Here is an 18,193-nt window from a genome sequence, read left to right on the forward strand (position 1 = left end):
TCCACACAGAATAATCTGCAAGATTCCTCCTGCATCCCATTCAATGTACAATACATACACTGACAGCCAGCATGCCTTCTCGGGACTTAGAACTGTGTGCGGAATGGAGAAGGAAAGATCCCAGTAACACTGGTCTCAAGGAAATCAGAACTCCCCTAAGCAGGTGAAAGGAACTGAGAAACACAGGGATCCTTCACCTTTGAGAGCAGGGCACATCCACACTCCTGTTGGGAGCTCTGAGACAGATGTTCTGCAGATGCTCAAGCCCTTATTCACCCAGAGAGCAACGGAAGCCTTTGGAGAAGAGTAAGCTAATGGGGTATGGATGTTGTGTGCAAATTCTCCTCAAGCCGAAGGCACAAAACTGTCCTAACTGTAACTTTGTGCACTGCACAAAGTGAGAAGGGTCATCAGTCAAATCAGTGTTATACAAATAAAATCCTTAAAATGGGTGTTTCTGCTTTAAGAGTGGGATTATTTTGAGGCAATTTGATGGGATTATTTTGCTTAGGTTAAAACACTTCTGGAGTAAACCAAGCTGAGAAGACCCAAAGCCAGAACAAGCATATCTGTACTAAAAATTATATTGCAATTACATGGAAAAGTGTTTATTACAATGGGAGTAAAAAGACTATCTAGGACTACAGAAAATCCTTAACTGAGTTTTCAGTTATTTTAAGAGGTATTTTTAATTCAAAAAGCCATGGAAACTCGAGCTGCAAAATAGTAATCACAACCTCTATTGTATACCTGCATAATGCAAGTATTGGCAGAAAAATGCAAGCTAGTCTACTGGCACTGAAATTTGAGGATGGAAGAGAATCAACGGTTTTCCATTCAATTCCCCCCTTAAGTACAAAGGAATGCAAGATTCTTTGATAAATCAAAGTCTGTAAAGCCCATTTCTTCTCTTGTACTTCAGCTTTATACAAAAACATAGTAAAAAAGTATGCTTCTAATTTTACTCATGCAGCAGCCACTGGATGTCTTATAAATGGACAACAGACCACATTCTATCAGATTTGATTTCTCCATAAAGCTGTTGTGAATTAATAACTAAAACATTACAGTGCTAAGGTTTTTCTTTTGATTAATTAATTTGTACTGAAAATACTTCAGAAAAATTAGTTGAGCACTGTGCTCTGTCCCTGTCTGACACACAACAAAATAAATGAAATAGAAATTCTTGCAGTAGGGAGCACAGACCTATGCACCATATTTGTGATACAAAACTGAAAGAAATAACTACTCTTAATGCTTATTTCTTCAACATTGTGTATAGTGCACAGTAGCAAACCTGAGTCACCTTAATGAACAACATAAAATTAAAAAGTGATTCTACTAAAGCTCTTGTTGCTCAGTTTTTAAATGACCTCAGCAGGACTATTTCTACTCCGAAACAAAGTACACATGTGGTTGCAGTGAGGAAGAGTAAGCTCTAAAAGCCACTGCAAAAATTAAATTTACTAAATAAAAACAACGTCAAAAGGAAGTTTCCTTATATCTGTTTAGCTAGCTTAAGAAATAGATGATTTTTAAGCAACTATTTCCATATTTATTAAAATTATCAACAACTTATTCAAAAAAAGCTCTACATTCTTTAAGTGTCTTGAACTAGATATGAGATACTACCTAATTACTCAATATTAATTTATCCTGCAGGAATTCCTGTAAAAATATATCAAAAAATCTGCTCAACTTTCTGTCAGCACAAACATGCACAAGTGTGTCCACCTAAACCCGCATATTTTGAACGTGACACAAACCAAGGCAAAGTGCAACCTACAAGCAACTACCGTGTTTTGCAGAAGTTACTCCTGTGATTTTCAGCCCCACTGTTTGTCATTGCAACAACCTACAACTTTATATAAAATTTATGACCTTATGACTCAGATAGGAGTTTCAATATTGTTAATTTCTGTCATATGTTCTACTTGCTCCCTAAAGTGAGAATCAGCTCTGACTGTGATCTTCATGCCACAGTTAAAAACATACAGAGGTGCAAAATGCATGTATTTAACATAAAAAACCCCCTGGGAGACAGGGTTACACAAACATAGAAAGAACAGACTAACCTTTGCTTATAAAACAATTAAGATCCAAAATGTCAAGAAAGCTTGACTGAAGATATGATTTATTTTCAGCATTATGTCTTGCCTAACATGATCCAAATAAGTTACAGAGAGCTTATAATGCAAATATACATCAAGAGATCACAAGTGGGCTAAAGCATCTGGTAACAAGCACCAGCAGAGGAATGTCAAATACGTGCTGCAGATAAGATGGAAAGTAATCCATTTGGCAGATGTTTTTGAGTAGCATAAAACAGAGGATTAAGAAGTGTCCTGTCTCAGTTCAGGCTGGGTTTTTCTGGGGAGGTTGTTTTGTTTCTAGAGAAGCAGATTATTTTAATGAAGAAATAATTTCCTGTCTTTCAAAAATGATGAGAGCATACTGAAGAAATAATGGCAATGCTTCACAAAAACTGTGCTCAAAAACACAAAAATTCTAGAACACAGGGCCACTAAGGATCTTGGAAGGTGGCTATATATCCATTTATGTTGGCTTTCATAATCAATATTCCTCAATATTCAGCATTAGCACCCATACAAAAGCTATATTTCATAGGTAAAGAATCAAATTAGCTACAAGAATAAATTCAGAAGCTGTTCAAGAGTAAATATTCTTTCTTAGCCCTTGATTCTAAAAGTTACATACAAAAAAAAATCCTCCTGGTTAAAAGACTTTTCACAGTACTTGCTTACAGTTTTGTATTTCCATTATAAGAAAAATGGAGCACATCCATAAACCTAATTATTTTAAAGGATGTCGTAAATATCCTACAATACAATTTCACAATATACTTGGGTGTTACTACTACTGAAGCAAAAAATGAAGGTTCCTCCTATTGCAAAGCATTGATTCAACATCACTCTGGGAACTCAAACAACACTTCTAATTTCACCTCCCTCATCCCAACTTTTTTTCAAGAAACAATTAACTTGTTCTGAAACAGCTTTTATTTAGCCACCATGATCTCCACTGCACTGTTGTTAAGCCTAGCCAGGTTTCAGGTGTCCTTTCAGGACTAGCACAGCAGTATCCAGGCACAAGTTCCGAACTGTGTACTAATTTGTCACAGTTGCAGCAGCCTGACAATGTCTAATTCAGATCAGACATATACTGCAAAGAGATCTGACAGGAAGACCATTGCTTCTGTTGTGAAGCTGAGGTGCTACACAAATAGGGAAGTCCCTGGCCTTCAAACGCTGCAGACCAATAGATGACTACTATGATAACAAAGCTCAAACTTAGATTTGTAGCAGTTATATGATACTTGTTAAAAGTAAAGCCAGTAGTTCTTCCTGTTACTGTTGAAAAGATCTAAAGAATCTAAGTAAAAAAAGCCCAAATCATCCTTAAACTATTACAAATACTAGGAATTTATCTATATTCATGTTGAATTTGTCATTAAAGTCCAAAAAATTCACCTTGTGAAGAAAGTCTAATAACCTAGTTCATTTTTTCAAGTTACTATTTCTAAACAAAGATTAAACAACATCCTTTTCCCTGTACGAGAAGGAAGACGAGCTACAAGCACCAAATCCCTAGTTACATTATTGAAGCACACATTTCGAGATCAGGCAACATTTATACATGTAGCTTCTGTTGACAATACAGAAACACAACATTTATATAGATAGATGCCTAAAATTTGGAGCAAAATATACCCATTACTACTGTAAGACACAACAGAAATGTAAGGCATAATTCAAGACATTACATCTATAAATTGACTTATTTCTTGCATAAAATTAGCAAATATGGGGCAAGTAACATAATCCATTTTCATTTTTGCAGTGGTTAATTAAGTCCCCTGAAATTTACCAAAACGCATGACTCCATCCAGGATGTAGCATGAAATGCTAGCTCATGGCAGTCCATGACATGCACCAACTTTTCTCCCTGTCTCAAGCAACAAAGGATAGGGAAAGAAAACCAGTTTCCACATGCCGCCTTGAATGTTATGCATCCAGTCTAGAACTGCTTCCAGCCTCAGCTGACGCCCAGTGTAGCCTTCAAGGTATTGCGTACAAAGTTTAGGACAGCAAAGAGTGTTTGTATAAAACAGCACAGTGTAAGAGTCTGTTTTTACTTTTGTCCAGCATACTCTGATTACTAACAAGTGAAATTCTGCAGAAAACATGCAATGCAACCACAAGACAAATTAAAACTTTGTCCAGTTGATCTTCACAGAAGCACTCAGAACAGCTTATACTGCTAAGAAGTATCTTAGACTGTGAGGTGGGTGGATGTTCTTATTTCTTGTCACTAAAATCACAAGAATACATAGAAGACCTGCAAGTGGGATATTAATGAGCATTTAAGCAGATATAAGAGCCCTTCACTAATCAGATAGATCAGAAAATTCCAGGGAAAGCGTGCTGATGGAATGACTACATTAATATCTCAGCTGGTCTACTCACACTACTTACAAGAACCATTTAAAACACCAACAGAAGGACCAACAACACCACGATAGACCTGCAAAACTTTTAAAACACAAGCTGAAATACAAGCACCATATCCCTCTCCATTATCTCTGGATGTTTAGATCAATGTTCTGCACTAGGAGGGGACAAATCTTATTGCTTCAGATTAGTTTTCACTCATTTTAAAAATCAAGATTATTCTCCAACTCTTCTATGCTTACAAAATGATTCTACAAACAGTTGAACTTCCTACTTGCCTTTGCTCTTCAATACTTTAAAAGCTTCCAAAGGATGTGAACTCCTTTTGATATTGCTTTGGTAAAATGCCAGAAATTTGACATGAGACATGAGCTAAAAATTAGCTTTTCAGAAGCATTTCCAAACCATCTGGAGAAGAGGCATTTAGAGTACAAAATAATTAATACCACCTTCAATAAAACACTAAACATACAGTAGCCTGGCCTTTCCTTTGTGTAATTAAAAGTTTTGAAAGCATCAAACTACTCAGAACAGATTATGAATAATTCAAACTAATTTTAGCTTTTTTTTTTTTTTTTAACTTTATGAGGTTTGGGGTTTTTTTCCTAAACACAGCAGTACTGACTTACTTGAAACTGCTGATTAGAACTTTCAATGAACTGTGCATAGAAACTTGCCTTCAGAAAAAGCCAAAATCAAACTCGTGACCTTATCCAATGTAAAACTGTATCCAAATCAAGTAATGCATTCATGGTTCTTAACACGAATATCCAAACCAATGAAAGTGCAGATGGAAGCCATAAGCAACTCCGAGAGACAGAAAAATTCCTCCTTAACTCACACTTTGTCACAGCTGATTTATGGTTTGGAAACAAATTTCGTTCCGCAACTCTGCCACGTAGCAAGACTGGGGGAGGGGGGAAGAAGGTGCGCGCAGCCCCTCGCACCGTGCTCACCTTTGAGCACAAACATTACGTTCAAGGTACGGCTTACGTGCACGAGCCTATTGTACTGCTGGGATGAAACGTCCTGTGATCCATCCACTCCTTACAAAATGGCAATGAAGAGCCCCCAGAAATTCACTAATGCTGCACAAAACCTGACAACACCTCAGTAATGATTCTGACCTTACAATGAGGCAGCTCTATGCTTACAATGTACAAAATCCTGGAAAATAAGTTGCTCAAAACATGTCTGCCTACGTTTCTGATGGAAACTGTTTATTTAATAACCACAAAATAAACTTCCATTTTTTAAGTATGATAATTTATGAATGCACATGAAATCTGGGCAATCAACTCTGGAAACTACCAGCAGCCTTAGAAATAACTACATAAGGATATTAAATATTAAGTAGGACAGATTATTAAGAGTTTCAATAATCAGGTAAAATCAAAACTGCAAATTAAGAACACAGCTTGAATTATCTATTCACAAATAATCTACAAATAATCTAATGGGTTCTCCAAAGAACATGACAAAAAAAAAATCTATGAATTATTTCAACTTCTAGCAAGTCCTACTTTCCCCCCAAAGAAACAACATATAACGTTTTTAAAGGACCTAGCCCCAGAACAAAGTATGAGTGGCAATAAACTTGAGTGAGAACATCATACGAATTCTTTTGCTGTGTTTGCACTATTTTGTTCCTGAAAAAGAGAAAAAGACACACTTGGGCTGAGTTTCATTTGCTTTCTAGGTTGTAGCCTTGTCTGTGGATAAGCAGAGAGACTATACCATCCTTCTCATACTTAGTCATTCTGATCTTCTCCTCTGTATAATTTCCTAGTGCGTTATTTTTGAAAACAAGATTATATCAGGAAGATAATACATAAGAGGTTCAATTAAGAGAGAGAATCTTTTTGCCTTGTTTCTGGGGTTCATTTTCAATGTTTTGTTCCTGTGCAATGTTTAGGCCAAACAGCTCTTCACATTTTGACTTTCTTCCCTTCTGACTTCCACTTCTACTTTCCTACCATCTTAATAAGGATGGTCACATATTCTGGTGCACTCGGAGTGTTGCTACAAAACCAAAAATTAGTGAATTAGGTTAGCTTTACATCCTTTCTTTTGTCTATTTTTTCTTCTAACATATTCAATAAATTATTTCCCTTTCCTTTGAATCCCAGCCATAATCTAGCCTATAATACTACCTTGTTCTTTAATTCTAAAACATTGGCCCTTGAACTAATGCAGTATTTATTGACCAATTATGAAAAAATACATCTCTTGCACAAATCTCCGCATGTTGTTACTTGCAAGCCAGAAAAAAAATCCAGAAATTTCCATTAAGCTCCTCATTTCCTTACAAATATCTTCCCAAAATTACTCCTTTTCCCCAAAGCATATAAAACTCCAGTAGACGTTGAGCTGATCAACTTTCCCTCTCCTTCACTCCCTGCTCAGCTGTTACCTTTTTCTTAGACTTGAAAACATTCAAGGCAGAAGGGAGTTGCTCTGCTATGTGTTCGTACAGCCTCGGCAATTACTGCTTTCAGTTGTACTCCAACACAATTGATGTGTAAAATGTTAAATTATCAATTCTAATTCAAAGAGTGGAGGGGAAATGTTTTAAATCACTTTTTACAACAGGTGGTCCCAAATTCTGGGACTATAGATTACTGAGCTGAAAACTACCACATAAAAAGCATCTTTCCACAGGATGACTCCTTAGTCCAGGGCACAGCTCCATCCATCCAGGCACTGTTCCATATCCAAAGAGATTGTGCTGCCCTCCTGTGGTCCGTGAAGATTATAAGCTCCAGAAGCCATACACAGAGGCAAAAAAACCTCTGGTTCTGCTCTTGAAAGACAGATTACATAGCTACACATTACACTTCGAAGAAAAGTAAAAAAGCCAAAGTGCTGTTGCAGGAATGTCAAAGGTCTCCTGGATGCCTCTGCCTGAAAGGACCCCTCAGGCCTTGTAGAGGAAACACAGAACAGCCATGTTAAAACTCAATTAAGATGTCCAGAAAACAGCAATGTAAGTGACCCACAAAAATACTACAAGGACAGGTATAAACCCTGTAAGTTTAAATTCTTATGTTGATTATGCTACATAGGCAATTGAATTATGAATCCCTACAGTCTGGGATATGGCAATTGGGTGACACAAAAGGGCTAATGGACACAAGCTGCATCCTATCATTGATGTAACAAGGATTTAAGTCTAATGAGAAAACTTACAGAACAATCTTCAAATAAGCAGTGAAGCCATTTATCTGTAAGAAACACCTGATTACTGAAGCAGATCAAATATCCCTTTTAAAGTCAAGTTTGGTGCTACAGAAGATCCATTTAAATTTTACAGTAACCGGAAATATTAAGATATTAGTATGTTATGGAAAAAGATTATGAAGAGTAATGTCAACAACAATTTAACATTTTATCCAATAGCATATCTAGACTATTTGGAGACAGAAAAGTCTAAACTTCTCCTCCTCCTCCTAAATCTTTCTAATCAATACAAATATAATAAATATGTCATCACTGCCTTCTCTACTCTATAGCACAGCATCATTCCTAAGTGCACCTTATTTAACATTAAAGGTTATTAATTTCTATATTTCTATTGCCCAAAAATATCTCTGATGATGGTTTTGGGCCATGTTCAAAAGAAAATGTCTTTTTGAGTCATATTAATCATCTGGATATTTGCTGAACATTGTTCCAAACCATAACTGCTGGAATGGATCAGCATTCCTTCACTCTTCAATAGTAATCTTCCACAAAACATGGCCTGCACCCTCCATGCTATGGAGTACTTAGTACACACCTAATCTCTAATCCTCTGGTTTAAGAGATGAATAATGTAACTTTGGGGCTCTGCATGAATAAGGAACATAGAAACATAAAAGGGACAAGAAAACCAGTAAACTCTCCTAAAATTATATCGGAGTAAAAGAAAGACCAAATAATTTATATGAAGTGAAGTGCATAGTTACTTAGCAGGCTACTTAATATTTATTAAAGGTTTCTGATTAAGAGATGAAAAATTATTTTAACAACCTTGTTAAAAAAATCTGCTAGGCAGCCATGAGTTAACGTTTTTGGGGTTCATGCCCTTCCACGTGTCTAAGAACTTCAGAGACAAAAGAGAAAAAAACCTCACAGCCTAACAAATGAAACTACTTTTTCTATCTAGGGCAGATCACACTCAAATTCTAAACAGGTACAGTCAGTTTAGGCCACTGACTGCCAAGTGTAGACATTTTGTCAAAGCTCATTGTGGATTAATCAAGAACATGCTTCAACCATCAGAAACAAGACAACTGTGAATTTACAAAACAAATCATTATGACTTGTCCTCATTGCTCAAGCCATAAATCTGTAAAACATTACAAATGGCAAACTGCGGTATTTAATTTTAATTCTTTAGTATGTTCAGTAAACAAACACAAACCACAACAGGACTAAAAAAAGCAAACACTGAACTTTATGTACAGTACTCTACAAAACAAATCTCTCCAAAGCCTAATAAACTCCCAATTAACAAGGACTTGTGAACTGTAACTATCACACCTCCAAGAATTGGATCTCACCAAAACCTGAACTTTTGTTGTAGGAGATATTTAACATGAAGCATTAAGGCTTCAGAAGTTCATTGAAAGCTTACACTTAGTCCACAAAGCAAGGCACTGAAACAAAGGTGACACTTTCCAGCACAGCTATCCGGCATATGAAAGTCCATCAACCACTCATTACACAACAGGATTTTACAAAGCACACCAAATAACAAGGAGAATGTGTTCTCACTGAATCAAAATGCAGCTGTTACAACTTGGTGTCCTTCTTTCTAGTATGATTTTCAGTAAGATACACTAGCAATTGTTGGCTTTTTTTGTAAATTTTGAGTATTTCAGAGGCTGTCGGCATGTCATTTAGACAAACATCATTTAAGAAAATGCAACAGACTTCAAGCAGATATAAAGATACTGTACTTGTATTCCTTGTAATGCATATGCATTGATTTCATGAGGAATGGAAACCAGCTATGATTTTAAAGAGCTATGATTTTAGTAAATCATTGTGCCTAAAAATCATTACTACATACTAATTGAACTTCAGTGTATAAGAGCTTAGCCTCCTGTCTCCAAACAGGTATTATAAAAATATAAAATAATTAATTCCCTTCCCTTGTTCTGCTTGGTAACCCAAGACAATCACAAAAGAAAAAGGGAGAAAGAGCACAGTAACAGCAGGAACAGTGTACATTGTCAACCATGAGTTATCTGGTTTGGTGACATGCCTAAGTTATTATTTCCAATTAAACCTGAAGAATATTTTGTCTAAAAATTAGTAATTGCATTCAAACTTCCAAAAAAATTGTCCTCAGGCTAACTACGCATTATTATATCCCTGAACAGTGAACAGATCCTAACAAGTCAAGTATGAAATATGAAGTTTTGCAAGAATACCCTTTTCAAGGCAAGCCAGTAAAAGAAGATACACCAATATTGCCTATATTTTAAAAAAGAGCACTTTTGCTTTCTGTGTGTCACTGAAAATTATTTACTTCTCAAGTATGTATCAAGAATACAAGGCAACCCGGCTGTATTGCCATCACAGGTCTTCCTGATCTTGAACTGCAAAATATAATGCACATATAAATGTGGTTTAAACATACTTAAATGAGTGCAGCAAAACTGTAACTTTAAGGAGAAGTTAATGAGAAGCAGCTTCAGTTGAGTTTCCCTTGGATTATTACATCCATGTGGTTTGCAGGCAAAGATCTCTCTGATACGGAAAAATCAGCTGAAGAAGAAGGATGAGTTCCTGCTTCAGGATGCCTGAGACACTGAAATAGCCTAAAATACTATTAAAAAAAATCTTCAAAGTCTTTCAAAACGTTCTGACAGGCTTGAAAGGGAAATAGAGAACTTTTAAGTGTTTCTTTTAACTGTTTTTGTTTTACAGAATAAATGACTGTCTGGATTTAATTTTAAAAACACAGTTGCTTTTAACTTTTAAAGTAAAATACATTATTTGCATCTCTTGACTAGCAAAAGTTTTCATAAAAATGTCAGATTCCCTAAAGCGTCCTTGATTTTTAAGTATAATGTATTCTCAATTCAATGTATTCAAGTCAAAATATTCAAAAGGTCATACCAATATAAAAAGCAGAACAGAATGAGTGATCTAGCCTCACAAAAAAATCCCAGAAACAACATGGCTATATTGAATCCATTTTGACAATTTCAAATCAAATAACTCTGCATCTAATACACACTTTATTCTACAATTATAATAACATTCAACTCTATGAGCAATTACAAACAACTTTAACATGGACACAAAGTCACAAACTTTTATACTGGTTAGAAGATAATAACATCATTAAATGCTGTTTCTTTCATTAAAACTAATTTTGTTTATGATGAGGGTTAGAAAATTTTCAAAATGTTCTTCTTTCTCTGTTGAGAGGCCACACTACATTAAAATATCCTTAATAACAGTTCTGGAAGTTGAAGCTAACACTAATCCTTCAGGATTGTTGTTTGGTACCCACCAAGACTATTTAATAAAAACATCAGTTAATTCCACAGAACTGGAACATTATGCTGTGTTATTGTTCTAGCCTGTATTATTCAAAGGCACTTAAGTTTCAAAGATGTTTCTAAATAACAAACATAAATGTTGTTTTACTCTGTAAGTAAATCCATCTCATGCATACTGTTAGTGAAATGATGGGTCTTTTCAGATGTAATGCCACAAATAAAGCACTTCATTTAAGTTCTTTTACTTCCTGTTTAAAAAGTGTTTCAACTCATGAGAAAGTAGTAAGGGTTTGCAAGACTGTAGGGTAGTTACATCTCATTCTCGAATTTCACAGTTGGATAAAAATAGTCAATAAATAAAAAGCTGTCTTAAAAAAAATCAATTCCTGTTTTAAAAAATTCTCTTTTTTAATTTGTTTCACAGTGAATACAATGTTTGATGAAAAAATGTGACCAAAGTACCAAAGGCTTCTATCTCCATATATCCTCAGAGTAACAAAGCAGTGACAAGGGTTATCACCATCCAACCCCACATTCACACACTTTCCCCCTCTCTTTAATGTGCTTTGGATGAGCCTAAAGGAAGCACCTCTAATAATATCCAGCCAAACTGATCTTAATATCCACAAAGCCTTTGCAGCGAGTAGGAAATGAACCTGAAGACCATGAATCCATTCACATACACAGGACCAGGAACACAAACAAAGACTCCAAAATTGACTGAAGTTCCAAAAAGGAATGAAACCCCCTTTCTGATGCTGCCTAATAAAACCCTGAGAACACATTGCATTTCTTTATTGGTAACAAGCTAAATATTATCTCCTCTTTCCCAAACCTCACATATAATCAGCAGTAGCATTGTATTTCCATCCAACAGTCTTATTTCAACATGCCCCTCTTCCCAAAATTTTCAGCCTCTGCCTTGCTAGGGAAAAAATGAAAACATTTCCTATTATGCTATACATCAGTATAGGGAAATAATCATGTGATATATCTCATTTTCCTTCTGCCTCACATTATGACCCCCTACACTTTTCTATTCCAACCTGCCATCCTCTTTTTATTAGTCTGTACATACTGACAACCACAATAACTTTATTCCTATGGCAAGTATCTATAGATGTCTTTACTTCTATGGAAAATCAGCACAACCAAGCACTGAGCTTGGTTAGGATTTCTGGGTTGTGTCAACTGCAGACTGAAATCAAGGCCAATCTTTTGTTCGCAGTGTGCTCATCAGCCGGTGATGACCCGAGGGAAGTTACATCACCATGTGACACAAAGAGACTGACTTTCAATACAGATTTGAAATTGCTTACCTGTCTTAGTTCTGAAACATACTGAAAACTGGCATATTTTCTTATGAAACAGTTAAGTAGCTTCACCAGAAGAGGACCCTGTTAAATACACACACAGACATACAAACCCTCACCTTCCCCAGGACTGACTGCAGATGGAAGACTGGTCCAGTCTAGGGTCCAGTTGGGGCAAGGATGAGGAGAAAACTTTGCTTCAATTCCATTTTCCTGCATGAAAGGAGGAAAAAAATAAATTAAGACCCTTTACCCACTTAAGAAGGTATCAAAATTCTCACTGAATTTAATGGCATCACTGTCAGCCTAAGTGAAACTGAAGAGGCAGATGACTCTACATTATACAACATTCAAATTATGTATTTCTCTCATTCTCACAAAAAAGCCCTGCTCATTTTTTTAGGAAAATGCTGTCAGCTTCTATGCAAAAAATACTGAATTATGGAACATGATGGACAGTTTTCTTTAACAAAACTCATTAGGGTTCCCAGATGTTCAAAGCTTTAATCAAACAGCAAAAAAACAAAACAAAACAAAAAATCCAACAATTTAAAAGGTTGGACAATGAAGCCAAACATAAAAGCATCAGTTTTTTTGTCATTCTTTATATAAATACCTTTAAAAGATAAATACAATATTGCAGTTCAAACAAAAAGTTACTTTGATTATTCAGAATTATTGATAGGGCTCCAGCAGTCCTATCTTTGCCCAATTCCTGAAACAATCAAATATCAGAAGAGAAGAAAAAAGTAAAATCACTTCCAAGTCAATGTGTATCAGATTTAAGGCAAAGGGTATTAAACTGTTTGAGGCTCTCAAAACTAGCTTGTAGAATTCTAATAAATTCTACCTACGTCCAAATCAAGCAAATGTGGCTATAAAAATAACTTATTACAAAGCTAAAATTACCATTAACTTAGTCATGGTTGGCCTTGGACCACCTATAAAATGACTGTCTTCATTATCCTCCTCTAACTCATCAGGAGCTGCAGCAGAGTCCTGTAGCTGCTCCTTGGGAGCAGACATCAACTCTGGAAGCTGGAGAAACTCCATCTTGCATTTGCCAGCAGCTTTCTTTACTCCAGGTACTTCTTGAACTCTTTGATACCAGCTGGCTATCAGTGGCAAGTCTACCAGATTTTTGCCTCGTTTCTTGCTGGAAACCTGGAATAATAAAATGAGAAGGTTAGTGGCTACCCTAGATTTCTTGCTACAAGCCACCAAAAGGCACGAACTACAGGAGTGAGCTCAGCTCCATGCTGAGCAAATGCACTCACAACATGATGGCAATACAAAAATCAGCTGGTAGACTATCTGCAATTCCCATTTGCTTAATAGGATGAAAAAGTTTACATGACCAATTTCAATCATGACTTCAGTCAGCAACAGAAAAACTCCATATAAATAATACTATTACATATATGCTGTTTCCTAACATAGGAATGATTTGTTTTGGTTTGTCATTAGACAAAAAAACCCAGTATAGCAATTTGCAATGAATACTGAACTCTAAACATGACATTTCAGTACCTGAATGGTCTTTCCCACAAGTATGCCTTAAAAGCTCATCCACCAACAGCTGTTTTGTTGGGAACTACGAGCCTGAAACACCTTCGACTATGTGGCAACAGACATAGGTTACCCCGGTCTTTACTCAAGTATTTGCACTAAACCTGTGGGGGTTTTTTTTAATTAGTACTGATTTTTTTTTTCATTCGTATATTACTTATTAGAAACATATTAAATTTCATTAGATTTTTAGAATCATATTTAGAATCATAAGTTATTATTATTTATACAATATCGGTAACCAGTATATTTCTTTTCTGAATTAAGTGTATGTGATTCAGTTAATGTGGCCTCCAATAGAAACTAGTATTTTAAGTGTAAAAAATGAAATAAAAACATTTCTTAAGTTAGAATATGTTGCACATATTAAAAAATATATACCCAAATCACTTTTTAAGATGAAGTCCAGCTACTTTTAAAAACATGCATTTGATGAAATTAGATATCTTTTGTTTAGATTCCCAAATGTTCTAGAACAATGGAGATCATCCTCTTACAGAGGAGGTTGTGAAGTCTCCTTAGAGACACTCAAAATATGACTGGACACGATCCTGGGCAACCAGCTCTAGCTGACCCTGCTCTAAGCAAGGTTGTTAGACAAGGTGAGCTCCAGATGTGACTTCCAACCTCAATTATTCCAACTTCAACTATTCTGTGATGCTGTGCCTACTTTAAACAGAAAATGAAAAAATCACGATTACAAGAACAGGCAGAAAAGGCCACACAAAACCAACATTCCTCCCCAGATCTGTCTGCAGTGTGGAAACAGAAACTGGTAAAGAACACTTGAAATCACACGTAATTTCCAACAGCTCTCCTGCATGCTGTGTTTATAATATACTTGGGGTAATCATAAGTAATTAGCAACAGCTAAAGAAGCAAAAGAAGGATGAACTGTGTAACTTTAGTATCTAATTTAATATCCTAATAGTAACATGGGCAAAAACACATTAATTCAGTTAGGGAAGAAGTCTTTTGGAAAGCAACTCTAAGAGGCACTGTTACACTTGTTATCAAGTGCTCTAAATTGTATTCTAAAAAGTGAATAGTGGTTTTTCCCAGATGAGAAACTGAGCTTTTGTTATACTTCTATTAATTTTCAACAGTTACAACTAATAGAAAGCATAACAAAGGTAAACTCAGAATGATAACAGCAGTGAAATGAGGTAATGAAAAACAACACTACAGCTTCATTATCTTATTTTTGGTAATTATAATTCAAATCAGCTAGTCAGGTCTCCTCACATTTACAGGATGATATTTTCCAGACACACACTCACTTAAGACTTCACTATTATTCACACCTTTAGTTCAAAGTGGAACGGCAACTACAGTGATTTTTTAAACACAATCCAGGAAGTCCAGTTACACAGGTGACAAATAACACTTTAATACAGAATTAAACTCTGAGACTTCCATAACAACAGCAGTTTCAACTCGCTGCCTCCAAGAAGCTTTCAGATGCAAGTTTTTCAATTTTGACGACAACTGTAGGCATCAAGGTATACTTGCTTAGAAAATGATCATTCACCAGAGAACAGAAATAAACAAACATTATCACAGAGCTCTCGTAAATTAGGTAGTAATGAAAATGAAAGCCAGGTTTTCAGGGCAACCCTTGTCAGCTAACATAAGTGTACCGTAAAATACCTAGTTCATGAGCTGCAGAACACCAGGGCTCAAAGGTAACATATAAAAAGTCAATAAATGCAAAATTTTCAGCTGCTTACAATACATCCACAGAATGATTCCAACTACATTACCAAAAACAATTAAGCATTTGATGCAAAAATCCTCTCATGCCTAGCACCAATAAATCAAACAGTATTCTACAAAGTTACGCTCTTATTTAAAGAGGTCTTGGAAAATGAATGGCTGAAATATTTTAAAGTTTTTTAAGTAGTAAGAAAGCATTTTGTCGTAATACTTTTGTTTAGTATCATCCATACAGAAGTTGCTGTTCACCTCCAATTATGTGATTTGCAAAACAAACAAAGTAGATCTGAATTAAGAAGCATTTTTGTAAAATAACTCATCCTCTCAATTCAATGGCAGCATATTGCTTTCATCATACAGAAATCCACTGAGGATGAAGATACTGGTTAAAGAGGTTATAAAGCGGACATTTGTCACACTATTAATATCTGATAGTCATTATCTTGATTTTCGAGATTGCTATCCTCAATAAAGACTAACAGCATCTTCTCCAGGAAATCTATTTGTTTCCAAACACCATATGGGAAATTTGACAAACCAACTTGCAAAATCAAAACGCAAATGTTCCTGGAAAAGACACCAGCTTAGCCATAAATGTCATAAATAACTGCAGGAGTACTGGAAGAAGAGAAACTCATTGTATTATTTTACTGTGATGGGAAATAAAGACATAGCTGTCATTTCCTTAAATCTCTCCTGTGCATCTATCCTCATAAAACTAAACACACAAATTGTGCAGAGCAAGACCCTTGCACAGTCTTGCCATAGAAGATTTTCCCATTGTAGAATTAGTTTTTAAGTTGAGCTTAGGTCACCTGTACTAGTATTTTTAATTTATTATTTTCTGGGGAAATTGGTGCCAAAATACTTCAGTATATTTTAACAGTTGTGTTTACTAACCATTGATATTCTCTGTATCTAGAAGTAACTCTAGTGACCTCACTAATCCCTGGTTTTGGTGTTTGTACCAAAACAAGACAAATATTTGATTTTGGGTTAAGGTCACACTGTAAACACCACAATATATCTCAAATTAATATATTTTACAACTTTAAGGCTCTTAAAAAACATACATGTACTATTAACACTAGTTAATATTTACAGAATTTTTCAGCTTACCAAGAACTGATGGATGCATGGCAAAAGCACAAGATCTGCCACAGTAAAATAAAGCCCTTCTGCAAAAATGTGGTCCAAGAGCGGAAGATCAGAGGTTTTTGTTCTCCTGATGTGAAGGGCCTCCCTGTTGATTGCATCTGGCTCTTCCTGGGCAAGTAGTTTAGAGAAAGCTACACTCAGTTCCAAACTTGAGGGTGGATGTTCATGGACTACCCCTGGTTTTAATTCCTCTATTGCTTCTTCACCAGGCACAGGAACTGCAGCCTTGGCACCTGCCTTCTGTTGTTGAAGTTTCTGCCTTCGAATTTTGTCATCATTGTGTACTCGGACAGGTTCTCCAAGCTTCCTTTCAAACAGTAAAATGTCAGGAGGAATAGCCTGGCAGTGCTCAGGAGAGGCCGTCAAAAATCTTTCAACAGCCAGAGGTATGCTGATCTCACACAGCCTGGTCCACTGGCTAACCTGTCAAATAAATTTACATAATGAATGCCTCTACAGAAAGAGAAATGAAACCCAGGGTAACTTTTGATTACTTTGGTTACTTAATCACTTCAAGCAAGGAATTCCAGCTTTAAATACATTCTTTGTTAATCTTAGAAGCTCAGATATTTCTGTATTGCTTTTACAGCAGCAAAGTTAGGAAGCTAAACCTTACATATGTTTATGTATCCACTATGGAATGTTTATCCACTATAGTACATTTTAATTCCTTATTATTGATAAGCCATTAGGATGGCCGTGTAACTCGTAAGAAACAAAGCTGTGAACTGAGTTGAAGGCACCATAATCAACGGCAACCATGGATATATCAATCATGCCAGGGTGCAGTTTATCCTCTTGAGAGGCAAGAGGAAGGCAAGAATAGATGGATGAGCTGCCAGGTGAGTAAATTGCTATATGATAAATGGGCTGACATCTCAACTTAAAGGGTAGTGTTGGTTAATAGTTCACACTCTACCCGAAGGCCAGTTAGAAGTGGAAATCTTTAAGGGTCTATGCTGAGGCCTATCCCATTTCATCATCTTTACCTGGAGAGGGGAGCTGGAATACACTCCTATCACAATCTCAGACTCCTAAACCCCGGCAAACTCGGTGGAGTGGACTGTGGTACGGTCCAAAAGAAGAGGGGCGGCGACAGAGGGCTGATAAAGGACCACGCGGGGTCTTAAGTGTGGGCAGCTCCGGAGCAACTTTATTATCCAAAGCGAACCGACCACAGAACAAAGGAATGCAAGCCTTTTTAAAGAGGGGCGGTACAAAAATCAGGAACCAGTCAGTAACTTTCAGGGGTGGGGTACGGGATCCCCCCATAGGGGGAGAACCAATCAGGGAAAACACGAAGGTGTGATTTGAACATATTGCCAAATGGGGAACAGAGTTGGGGGGAACATTCGAGAACTGGGAGGTGGGTATGGGATGATGGACATGGGATGGGCGTGGGATGAGATAACAGTTGGGTTTGACAGACATGGGGGCTGAACCATGGATGGGGTTTGGGGGAATA

The 18,193-nt window shown here is 36.3% G+C and overlaps 1 protein-coding gene across 2 annotated transcripts in view; it reads right to left on the reverse strand.

The window, feature by feature from the left end:
* GSTCD (glutathione S-transferase C-terminal domain containing) overlaps positions 1-18,193 on the reverse strand; it is a 47,169-nt gene that overhangs the window by 24,058 nt on the left and 4,918 nt on the right. For both annotated transcript variants that reach the window (XM_063421421.1, XM_063421420.1), the window contains exons 3-5: positions 16,690-17,151; positions 13,195-13,449; positions 12,405-12,498 (exon numbers count right to left, since the gene is read on the reverse strand). In XM_063421421.1, the coding sequence (XP_063277491.1) occupies positions 12,405-12,498; positions 13,195-13,449; positions 16,690-17,151 (811 nt within the window). The remainder of the gene's footprint in view (positions 1-12,404; positions 12,499-13,194; positions 13,450-16,689; positions 17,152-18,193) is intronic.

The sequence above is a fragment of the Prinia subflava genome, chromosome Z, assembly GCF_021018805.1.
Source record: "Prinia subflava isolate CZ2003 ecotype Zambia chromosome Z, Cam_Psub_1.2, whole genome shotgun sequence".
Lineage (NCBI taxonomy): Eukaryota > Metazoa > Chordata > Aves > Passeriformes > Cisticolidae > Prinia > Prinia subflava.